Source organism: Phocoena phocoena, chromosome 8 (assembly GCF_963924675.1).
Source record: "Phocoena phocoena chromosome 8, mPhoPho1.1, whole genome shotgun sequence".
NCBI lineage: Eukaryota > Metazoa > Chordata > Mammalia > Artiodactyla > Phocoenidae > Phocoena > Phocoena phocoena.
The window spans coordinates 15517423-15529743 of NC_089226.1; the positions used below are offsets into that span (position 1 = coordinate 15517423).

Here is a 12321-nt window from a genome sequence, read left to right on the forward strand (position 1 = left end):
CCCAGCCCCTCCCAGGACACCCCCAGCCCCGCCTTCCCTCCGCACAGGATGCCCTCAGCCCTCTCCCTCCCTCCTGGACCCTCTCAGCCCCTCCCTCTATCCTGGGCGCCCCCCCTCAGCCCTCTCCCTCCCTCGTGGACCCTCTCAGCCCCTCCCTCTATCCTGGGTCCCCCCCCTCAGCCCCTCCCTCTTTTGGAACTCCTGAGCTGGCCTCCCTGCAGGGACTCTTCCACACTTCCATCCTTTGAACTTTCTGGAAAGAGGAGCCCTTGACAAACCCCTGGTGGGTCCCCTCCCAGAAGAAGGTGGCCTTGCTGATCCCTGGGCAGATGGGCCCCCTTCAGCAGACCAGCTCTAAAAGACTCTCCCCATTCCTCCCTCTCTCCCTGCCGCTGCCCTCTGCCCCTGCCGGCTGCCTCCCAGCTCAAGCCTGCTGACCGTGGGGACTCTGTGTTCTTCAGCTGCCATGCCATCAACTCGTACGGGGAGGACCGGGGCTTGATCCAACTCACGGTGCAAGGTACCTCACCTGCCCCACGCCCCCAGCCCCTTCCCCTGGGACCCCGGCGCTCACTGCCAACTCCCCTCAAGAGCAGGGACACTGCTCACATCTAGCGGAGGCTGGCCAGAAACAGCTCTGAGGAAAAGCTCCATCCACCCTCCTTCCTGCCCAGAGTGGGGTGATAGGGTCTTTCCAGGCACACTGCATACAGCAAGGTTTGCAATGGCTGCGGCCCCTGTGGAGACACTGCTGCTCCCAGAAGTGGAGGGCCTGGATTTGTGGGCGCAGACCCTGCAGGAAGGATGGGAAGGGAAAGTCAAGCTGGGAAAAGTTGGGAGCTCTGCATGGGGGAAAGTAGGAAAGGGGCTAAGGAAGAGAGGGGAGCAGAGCAGGAACCGAGCAGGCCCCCCTCTGCCTCTGAGCCCTGCTGCTGGGCACCCTTCACCCCCTCCTGCCTTGCCTGAACTCCAGGGCTCAGGGCCCTTGGGTGGATCACAGGTGACATGGCTCCCCCAGGGCAGATCCCTGGTCCTCTGTAGGGGTCGGCAGGAGGCCAAGCTCTCTGCTGCCATCCTCACTTCTGCCTCCTTCCCCTGCCACCCCCCAGAACCCCCCGACCCCCCAGAGCTGGAGATCCGGGAGGTGAAGGCCCGGAGCATGAACCTGCGCTGGACCCAGCGATTTGACGGGAACAGCATCATCACGGGCTTTGACATTGAATACAAGAACAAATCAGGTGGGTGAGGGCTGGTCCTGCTGTGACCCCTTGCACCGGGTGCCGGGACGGTGCCCCTCTGTGGGACAGCCCCTGGGTGTCAGGGCTGCCCATCTAAGGCAGACACACAAGCCCCTGTGTCTTCCAAAGGGAGGAACATTGGTCAGGTTAGGAACCCTGGGGGCAAACAGGGGGACCCTCAGTTGATGGGGAGGGGGTGTCAGCCCCTTTTTCCCAGGACTGTCCCTGGGCAGGTCCATAGGGTGGTCTGATTTAAAGCAACTTAAAGGCCCTGAGCCAGGGGGCTATGGGCTGTATCTGTGGGGTCAGAGACGTCACAGTTTCACTGGGTCATCTAGGCACTCCTGGTGTGGGATGATGGACATGCTTGGGAGTCAGAGAGCTGGTCCTTGCCAAGAATGAGTCACTGGGGGATGGGAGTCCCTGGAAAAGCATAGGTCTAAGTTTCCTCCTCCAAGAAGCCCTCCCAGATCCCTCCCTTGGGACCCTAGCTAGCTCCTGAGGCTGCCCGCCACTGTGAAGCCATGTAGAGCAGAGTGAACAATGGACCCCTAGGTCTCTGGGGAAACAAGGGACCCACAGTCATGTGGCAAGAATGGCAAGGAGGGGACAAGAGGCCTGGACAAGAGGCCAAGCCAAAAAAGAGCGATCATGTTTGTATCTGTGTGACTCTCTCTAGAAGGTACAGCAACAGGGGGCTGCCCCCTCACTCCCAACACGGGAGTGAGAGGACGAGGAGCAGGCTCCTCCTTTTGGGTTCTTTCATACCTTCGGAATTCAAGACCATAAGCCCAGAAAAGCTTTTCAAAATAATCTTAAAATAAGACACAGAAAGAGAGTCTGGAAAGCTCAAGCCGCCCCAGCCCCCTTCTCCCACCAACTCCAACTCATCTTCCAGGTCTTAACATAGATCCAAGGTTTTGTTCCCTCAGAAGCTTTCCAGACCCTTCCTCTCTTCCTGAGCATAGCACATGGTCATCGGCCAGCTGGCTGTCCACTCCCCTAGAGTGACAGCACCTGGCATAGCAAATCTCTGAGCTGTATTCGCCTCTTGAGAAGCCACCATGTCTGGGGCACTGGGTTCGTCATCCTTGATACAGGTTTCGGCAAGGAGGGACCCTGCCCTCAGAAGCCTACAGTTCAGTTGGGGAGAAAAGTCAGCTCACAGCCAGCGCCCCTGGGAGGTCACTCTCAGTGCAGGAGGCGGGCCGTAGAGAGGAGGAGGGACTGTGCCCCCGGTCCCTGTAGACGCTCCATTGAGCTGGGAGAAGATGGAACACTAACAGGCCTAGATTCAGGGAGACGGGAACGGCCGAGCCCCAGCGCGATGCAGTGCTCTGCGGGGAGCAGCACGGCTAGCAGAGGGTTCACAGACCCAGTTCCTGGTCAACAAGACTAAAATGTGCTCTGGGCTCCAGGTTGGGGGAGCGGGGGCGGCTCTGGGCTGAGCTTTTACTTCCTTGGGGAAGGTCACTGAGAGCTACTGACAATGCCTGAGGTCCCAGAGAGAGACTTGGCATGGCACCTTGAAAAGGGTCATCAGGTGTCAACAGGAAGGAGAGGCGTCCAGAAGCTGAGTGAGCAGGCTGCCACAGCCCTGCATCTGGGACAGGTGATGAGCGGTGGCCGGGCCTCAGTGGAGGCAGAGGCCACGGGGAGGAGAGGAAGCCCACTGTGGTCATCTCACCCCTCGAGGCTTCCCGAGTCTGGGCACAAGCTCCCCAGGAGCCAGAAAGATGGGCCAGCATCAGCCTGCCTGGATGATGTGGCCTGTCGGGGGCGGGGAGTGGATGCCTGGGCTGTCACTCGGGCCCCTCCCCTATTGCTCCTTTTGACTGCCCCCCTGCCCTCCTCCCCCATGCTGCCCCGTTGCCCACACGGCCCCCTCCACTGGCCACCCTCCAATGTGTGGAAACCTTTCCTGGGGCACTGCTCAGCAGGGCGAAGCTGAGAACATCACACATCTGGAGAGCGGTGCAGAAGGAGAGGTGGGCAGGGAAGATGCTATTTTCAGAGCTCATCCACATCTTCCCCCCACCCACTCTGGCTCTCCTGAAAGATGAGGAATGGCCATACCCCACCCCAGAGCCAGGATGGATGGCAAGGTGGAGAGGAGGGTAATGAAAACTCAACCTCAGACTCTCCCATCCACAAGGGCTTTGCACCTGTAAAGAAAAGAAAAAAAGCAAAATAAATCACAGGATCACAAGCGCAGAGAAGCTGGCTGGTCCTTTCTCCTGTCTTTAGGTAGGACTACTCCAGGCCACCCCACTCAGACGGGCATCTATCCTGGCACTTAGGAAAAGGAATCCCGTGGGAACTGCAGTGAATTACCATATTGGAGTCAGGCAGAGGCTGTGAACATAGCACAGCTTCCTTGTCTGTGAGGGGGAAACAGTAATGCCTACCTTGTGGGATTGCTTCGAGGAATAAAGAGAAAGCATCTAGCATGGGGCTATAGTCAACCTTTAAAAAATGTAAGTTCCTCTCCTCCTTCTAACTCAAATACTTCATGCGGCAATTTATAGTCCTGCGGGACTTGCAGGCTGAAATATGTGTCTGTCAGTCAGCAACATGTACTGAGTGCCAATAATAATCTTGCAGAATCATGCACCAGCCACGTGGTAGGGAAAGAGAAAGAACAAGGAGACAGAGTGTTGCCCTTGGAGCTTACAATGCAGTTGGAGTGAGAATAAACACTGTGTACACGTGCTCGCACACACACACACACACACACGAAGGCACTTCCAGGACCATTACAAAGCATTATCCAATCACGTGTAATACACCACAAACTGAATTACATGAGAACTGTAAAAGGTATCCTAGGGAACGGATGGATGACCCAAAGGAGAGAGGGGCGTGTGTGTGTGTGTGTGTGTGTGTGTGAGTAGATCTTCTGCCTGCAGGTGGAATAGTAGAAGAAGAACAATTCTCAAAGCAGACGACTTGGGTTGACCAAGTGTCAGGGCTGTGTGATCTTCAGCAAGCAACTTAAGGTCTTTGGGCATCTCTACCTATCAGTGGAGACAATAACACATAATCCAAGGTGGCTGTAGGGATTACGTGAATGTGACGGCTTATGTGCCTGTGCCTAGCACAGAGCCTGACACAGAATAACCCTCCATGGGTCCCCATCCTGTGCCCCACTCTCCCTTCCCCTCTTCCTCTTGCCCCAGACCACACCCATCCTGGGTCTGGACCATCTGCCCCGACCCCCTTCCGTGTTACAACTGTGCCTTTGCCAGGTTTTCTGCCATGTTGCTCATCATGCTAATTTTCCAAGGGAAATTACCAAGTCTGCCCTTTCTAAGCCATCCCGCTCTCGCTGACGTCTCCTGGCCCCAGGCAGCAGGGTAATAATACATGAATGCTGAATGATAAATAGCACCGTCCACACGAATTTATCAGATGGCGCCGTGCAGATTTAAAAATGCAGACACCACATTTCACCCCTGTTTTCCAAGCACGGAGCAGGGATGGGTTCTTTGAGGATGGCCCTCCAAGCCCAGAAGGCAGCCTCGTGGTGCGCGCCGTCAGCCACCATGGGGTGAGCCAGCCCGGTGTGGCGTGGCGTTCTGTGTGAGCTGGAGTGGCGCTGTGAGAGGGTCTGGTGTCGGGATGTGGTGAGTGGTGGTGGTGACCCAGGAAACCTTTTCTCGGTGCTGCGGAGATTGCCGTGGTAGGCTCCGAGCTGTGAGGCAAGGAGGAAATCAGAGATGCAGAATGGATTTGTTTCCTAAGCACAGGCAGCTAAATGCTCCAGACGTGCCTTTCGTCCAAACTGCTCCCCCTTCTACAGTGAATGTGTCCCCTGAAACACCAAAGGCCCCGGGTCCCCTCCCAGCAAGCAGCCCACAGAGTGGAAGGCACTGACATCTCCCCAGCCACTTCCTTAATTTTTAAGGAGAATATTTTGCATCATAAACCCTTTGATGAAGAAAGGGAGAGAGAGCCCTTAATGAAATATGTTAATCTGGGTAAGCCAGGCTTATATGAAAGGGAATATTAAAAGAGACAATATTCACCAAAGCCAGCTCAGTACTCTGAGAGCTGAAAAAGAAAGGGAAGAAAATAGGGCCCCTGATTTCAGCTATTCAGGTCAGAGAGATGGCAGCGATCAAGTATGGAAAATCAGCTAGAGACCTCCAGATTTGACTCTGATGCGTTAGCCTGCAGGCGCTATGGGGAGAGAGCCATTTTGTGGCAACATCAAAGATGATTTGGGAACACAAGGGCAAATCCACCTGGAAATGACTGGCAAAAGCAGAACAAAAAGAGGCCACTCTCTGGGGCATCCACCCCCCCCCAACCTTCCTGTGACTGACAGCTGAAGGAGGCAAGGGAGGGAAAGGCAAAGGGTACTTCTTGTGACTACAAAATGCAGAGGAACTGCAAGTCCAAAGTCCAGGACAACGAAGTGGCTCTGATCTAAAACCAACAGTGGGTTTTAAGTGCCCAACGCGTGCCAAGTGGGCAAGATGGGCAAGTTTTAGACCTGGTTCCTGCCTTCGGGGAGCTTATCTGTGTGTAGATGGAAATAGAAGCCACTGGTGGGAAAAGTGTATGGAGTGAGAGGAGAGCCTAGGATGGAGCCTTGAGGAACTCGAACCGTTAATGGTAAGGTAAAAAAGATGCACCTGCAAAGTGAAGCGATGACCCAAGAGAATAGGAAAAGCTAGAGAGTGTTTTAATAGGAAACCCAAGAGAAAAGTGTTTTGGGAAGGGAGAGGGCTAAGCGTTGAACACACCTGAAAGGCCAAGTGTGAAATCGGCCTTGATGATGTGAGCATCACCTATACAGTGGAGATATGGTGCTGATGTCATTGGAAGGAGGGAAGAGTAAATCATGTCCATCACTGCACCTGGCACATCACAGGTGCTTGATAAGTATTAGCACCTCTTTTCTTTAGCCCCTCTGTTTTCAGACACATCATGTGGTCTCCTTCCTCTGCCGCACTCATCAAAAATGAATGCACTGACTCATGATCACTCTCCCTCTCCTATAAACACAGGCAAATCATATATGATGTGTGAGATGGCACCAGCTCCCAGAATGCCGCAGAGAGAAGTGAACACCTGCCTCCGCACACTAGCCCATTTCCTCCCAAATCAAAGCAGTACCCGCAGCAGTAGGAGCCTGCATATTTGCAATTCTGGCTTAACCTGCCAGCCATAGTGACTCTTGGGCAGTTGGGGTGTTTTAAATGACAAGGAGAAAATACTGTTTTTCTGAGCATCCACTGTCTGCCATTTGTGACTTTGGCTCATGAAACCAAAGCATTAAATGCAAAACTGCAGATGGGGAGCTGGGCCAGTGCCCTTCACAGATGCCAAGCCTGTGTAGCTAAAAGTGGTGTTTTGAAAAACGTCAAGACCTCAATTAACCAGAAGCTGGGGGGATGGGATAGTCTTTTCTAGTGAACCAATTCTCCTGATTTACCAGGCATTAGCTTAAAAAAAGTCTTCCTAAAATTTGTTCTAGAATGTGCTAGCCTCCCTCCCTGATTTACGGGTCAAACTGTAGTGAATACAGTTTAATCTTGTCTACTGAGAATTTTCAGAATCCTCTACTGTGGATTTAAAAGACATGGAAAATTAGACTGAATGGTCACATCAGGACGCACCCTGGGAAGATTTTTAAGCCCCACTATCAGCTAGTTTCCTTGTGCTTTGCCTTTTTGTTTCTTTTCAAAGCAAAGTGCCAATAACGTAATCTGGTTATGAATTCTGCGTTTGGAAGGTCCTAGGCTGAGGCATTGCTGTGACTGCAACCCCTTCCATGTCTGTCTGGGATCCCCTGGTAGGTGCACAGCACAAATACGTTGAAAGAATGGCTGGATTCCTCTGGAGATGCAGAGTGTTTACGTCACAGTATCCCTGAGTGGTATTTATCTGGTATTTTTCACATTCTGCAGTTTTGCTAAACATTAGCCCTGGAATGGGCTGTCAGTCCCCCTGGATGAATCGGGAACGCGCTCATCCCTTTGTTGGCTTCTGCCTGTAAAGACTCAGAGACCATTCTCTTGCTGGTGAGAGAAAGGGTAGGGTTTGCCTAGGGACTCCAGCACATGGTTTGTCCCCCCTGACAGCCCAAGAAGCAGTCAAGACCACCACCACACAAATGCACAGGGAAAGGCAATACAGAAGCACACATAGGAGGAGAAAGGGGTATAAGACTTGGCTTCCCCCTTGGCACTGGGATCATGGGTTGAGGGGGTGTCTCACAGTTATAACAGGTCTCTGATGTGGTCTGAGAAACCAGGAACAAGGGCACTGGCCAATCAGACCCTCAGGAATAGCAAGCAAATGGTGATCTTGGAAGGGACCATAGGAGACATCTGACCCCCATCTGAGGTTTGAGTTCACCAGGAGGCCCAGGGAAGAGAAGGGTTAAGCTCCCTGAGTTTCCAAGCAGTGCATTTGCTGCTCCCATCCTCAGGCATCCCTTGGCCACTTGAGCTTAATGGAACAGAACCCTTTGGTCCTCTGTGAAGTTGTGATGGCTCTCTTGCTTCAGTCTCTGTGAACTAGACCTCTTCTGGTCATCTAAGTTGACGTTGGGATGTGCTGCTGCTTGAGGCTGGAGAGGGGTCCTGGAGTTTGCCTGGCTGTGGTTAGAAATGGGTGTCCTCTGTCCAGATTCCTGGGACTTCAAGCAGTCCACACGCAACATCTCCCCGACCATCAACCAGGCCAACATCGTGGACTTGCACCCGGCATCCGTGTACAGCATCCGCATGTATTCCTTCAACAAGATTGGCCGCAGCGAGCCGAGCAAGGAGCTCACCATCAGCACTGAGGAGGCCGGTGAGCACCTTGCCGAGCCACCCCTGCGCATGGGCTCGGGACATCCGGGGCCACACCCACCCTGTCCACTGGCAGTGGGCTTGCAGTTAGAAGAGGAGAAGGGGGAGATTCCGAGGTGTTTGTGTCTGCCTCTGGATCATTGGAGATTCTTCCGTCTGACCTTTTCCAGATGGGGTTCTCGATGCAATGCTTTCGGGAGCTGTCCATGGTCCTGCCCCCACTCACCTGGCCGCAGCCTGTCTGGAAAGGACAGATATGCTAGATCTGCAAAGGATGGGGGTGCTAGTGCCCTGGATTATCTCCTGTGATTTTTGTCATGAAGTTTTCCTGAAAGTTTAAACAAGATTTTCCTTGCTGTATTTTCTCTTACCTGTCATTGAAAAATATAAATTAATACAAAAAAGTACATATACATGTTCAGTTTTACAAATAATCATAAAGAAAAACTAGTATAACCAACACTCATTACCACTTACCAGAGGTCCTCCATATGCCCTTTCTCAATTATAACCTCTCCCTCTGAATTAACCAGTATCCCAACTTCCTTTCTTTCCTTTTTTATACTGTCACCACAATGCATGTACACATAACCCATGCAGTTCAGTTTTGCCTGTTTTCTAATAGAATATATGCATGACATCATACTTCATATATTCTCTCTGTCTTCCTTGTTTTGATCAATATTCTTTTTGTGAGCTTCATGTCATCAGTACAGCTGTATCATTTGTGTATTTTCATTCCCCCCAAGGGATATAAGCAGTCGTAGAATTACAGTCATCAGATGGACAAACTTCTACCTTTAAACAAAAAAATGCCAAAATGTTTTCCAAAGTTTTGTACCAACTTGCTCTCGCATGATCAGTGTACAAGAGCTCCTGCCACTTCATATCTTTGTCTGAACTTTGTACTATCAAACTTAAAAAATACTTGCCAGCCTGCTGGATGTGGAGCAGTATTTCATAGTCATTGTTTGCTACATTTTCAGCAAGTTATGGAGAATGAAGGGGAAATTTAAACCCTATGATCATTTCAGAAGGACTCAGACAAAGGTTCTCTGCTTCTGTAGACGAGCTTTTCCTTTCTCCCCAGCAGTCCTCCAGCTCAAGCATGGGAGTAAGAACATAGGACTCTTTTCTTCCAAGACTTGACTCATAATGTTGTTTCTCCCCATGACCCCCCAGCTCCTGATGGGCCCCCCATGGATGTAACCTTGCAGCCAGTGACCTCACAGAGCATCCAAGTGACCTGGAAGGTAAGTAAATTCAAAGGCAATTTCCTCTGAAATACCTCCTTTCTTCCCCTCTCAATCTACAAATGAAACCCCAACAGACTAGCTAGTCTCTGGTCTCTTACAGTGCCCAACCCTGTTTATTGCTAAATCCATGAGGTTGGAGGGGTGGAAAGAGAGGAGGATAAAGGGGCTGGTTCCCTCACCAATCTCTGCTCCCTTCTCCACCCTGACTCTCTTATGGACGCCCATGCCTAGGGTGGGATGAAGAATTTGTCAGTGCCAAGGAGGGAAGATGGTTCTTCCACCATGCTGGTCTGTCCTACACACCCCACATGTTGTAATAAGTCTGGAGTTAGAATTGATTATGTGTAAATTTCAAAGGGGCCCTGTGGATTATGGGAGATGAAACGACAGAGTCTCACCCTCATCTTGGCCCTGTGACTAGAGCTGGGAGCTAGGGTGAAGCCACCCCCTATATTCTCATGGTAAAGCGTTGAACAGGGAGCTTGGTCTTTTCAGGTCTTGATTTCCTCCTCTATAAAATCAGGATTAAAAAATGACTGCCCTCCCCAGCTCTGGGGAAGGGGATCTGCAGAGAAAACAAACCAGTAGGTGCTGCAGCCATTTCTAAGGGGAAGAAACTTGTAAATCTAGAGGGTATCTGAAGACTGTCACTGAGGGGAAATCTTCGAGGCAATTCCACAGCTGGGCAGCGAAACAGATCAGAATAACCTTGAGCAGGACCAAGAAACGCTTTCCTGGGTAACTCTGGCCTCACTGCTACATCCCTGCCATGGACACAGAAGGGCTGCCCATCCTTGATGGCTTCCTGTTGCACCGCATTTTCCAGTGTTTGAGTATTTTCTTGCACTAATTTATCTGACCCTCTGTTCCTGTGGAGTGGACAGAAGAGGTATTTTTATCCCCATCCATCAGAGGAGGCCACGGTATAGAGATGCAAGGTGACTTCCATGGTCATTCAAGTCATGCCAGGTGCAGAACTTCAGTGCACAGAGTCTGGAGCCCCTGCCCAGTCTCCTCACCAGAGCCCAGCGCATGGAGGTCAGGAACAGAGAGTTTTCTGAGTCCCATCCATGTCCTTCTTCTTGGATCTCTCCCATCTCAACAGTGGGGCTTGGGTGGGGGGGCTGCCTCATCTACATCTGGGATCAAAGTCCAAGGTCATTTTCTGACTTGAACTCCTGGTGGGAAAAGTCCAGGTGATTCAGTCCTCCTTCTGGGCCCTTCAAAAAGGTAGACTCAAGAATAGGAGATTCAGAAGGGCCTAGTAATATTTTTCCTAAAAAGACTACATGCCTGGGCATGTACACACACACGGACATACACAAACACACACACATACACACACACAAGGCAGCAGAGCCTGGTTCCTTCCCTCCCCAGAGAAATGACCAGGATAAAAGTGGGACAGAGGCTGGGCAGTTGGTCCTCCCCGGGGAACCAGCCCTCCTAGCAGATAACTCCAGAGCCATGGTTCCCTCCAGGTTCAGATCTGGGTGGCAGGGCTTCTCTCAGAAACTGGGGATGAAGCCTGGAGTCTGGTCCCCAAGTCTTGTCTGCATCCTGACTCTGCACCCATTTCCTAAGAATACTCCAAGGAAGCCTGGAGGTGGGGCAGGGCTGAATAAGTATGTAAACCACTGAGACATTTTGGCTACAAAGCTCCAACCTGGAGGTTGATAAAAATTTAGAATCAGATTTATTTCTCCAGAGTCTCATAATGAAAAATAAAATTGATTAGAAAGTTAGAACTTCAGAATGAACGAGCCCGTCAATAAATTTGGGGCTGACTTCTCAGGGGATTTTTTTTTTTAACACCAAGAAACAGATTAATGAAAAATAAAGATTCACTTGAAAGATAAGTCACTTCATTTTAAGACCCTTTCCACGAGATGGATCACCACTGCTTTATGACATAAATTTGCAATCAGCCCTATTGATTTCTTAATACTTCAGAGAAATATTGTTAAGATTGATTTAAATCCTGAGTGTGCCTCTTTGGGGGGAGGTGGGGCAGTATGGGGGGAGGGGAGAGAGAGGGAGGGAGGGAAGAAGGGAGAGAGGGAACATGTGTCAAGATTTATAACAATATGTGAATATCTATATGTATGGAGCAGGGTATGCCTGAATGCCTATCCAAGGCCTCTGCCAGTATATTTTGATGTGAATGAAGGTGACGTGGTACTGTGTATATCACACATATACAGGTGTATATCATGGTGTAGGCGGTTCTGTGTATGTAGGCATATGTGTCACTGTGTACTGATGTATATATCAGTGTGTTTCAATAGGGACGTGGGTATGTAATAGGAGAGTATATGTCAGTGCGAAAACAAGGGCACCTTGCAGATATATTTGTGTCTTAATAGATGTCTGTCTGAATGTGTGAGTGTGTAGATACGAACCCAAATTCAGAAATTTGCCCCCTTACAAACTAGCAAACAGGACTGCCCAAGTACAGAGAGAAACATTATTCAGGCATTAACAAAAAGTCAAGTGAATTAAATACACGCACACCTAGTCAACGAGTTCAAAACAATTATTAAAATTAAAACTTCATTTTATTGCATTAACAGTGAGCTTAAAAATGCAGTTCGTTTTAAACATTCATTAAATTTTTAAAAAACGGGCTGTTTTACTAACTTAATAATTATTATTTAAAATAATTAAAATAATATTGTACTATTTTTTAGTACAATAAAAGGTGGGCTTTTAAATTAACTGCATTGTCTTTAAACCCCTGATTCAAGCTGTTCTTATATGCCCTGGGGTGTGTGCTCTCTCTCAGTATATAGATGGGCGGGCCCCCACATTAAAAGAGCCAGTTTCTATTGGTAGGTCTAAATGTTTCTGGCCACGGGTAGGTGTGGACTGGGATGTTAGCTTTGATGGGTCTGGATGTGAAGGGATATATTGGGATCCAGTGTGTGTGTGTGTGTGTGTGTGTGTGTGTGTGTGTGTGTGTGTGTGATCGTGTATGAGAATGTCTGTGTTGGTGAGTGTTTACCTGTTGATGCGTTC

General features: G+C 50.3%; 1 protein-coding gene across 1 annotated transcript in view; it reads left to right on the plus strand.

Annotated features, from left to right (window-relative positions):
• DSCAML1 (DS cell adhesion molecule like 1) overlaps nt 1-12321 on the plus strand; it is a 341918-nt gene that overhangs the window by 292824 nt on the left and 36773 nt on the right. The window contains exons 13-16 of the mRNA XM_065881447.1: nt 424-520; nt 1110-1238; nt 7881-8048; nt 9230-9300. Coding sequence (XP_065737519.1) covers nt 424-520; nt 1110-1238; nt 7881-8048; nt 9230-9300 — 465 coding nt within the window. The remainder of the gene's footprint in view (nt 1-423; nt 521-1109; nt 1239-7880; nt 8049-9229; nt 9301-12321) is intronic.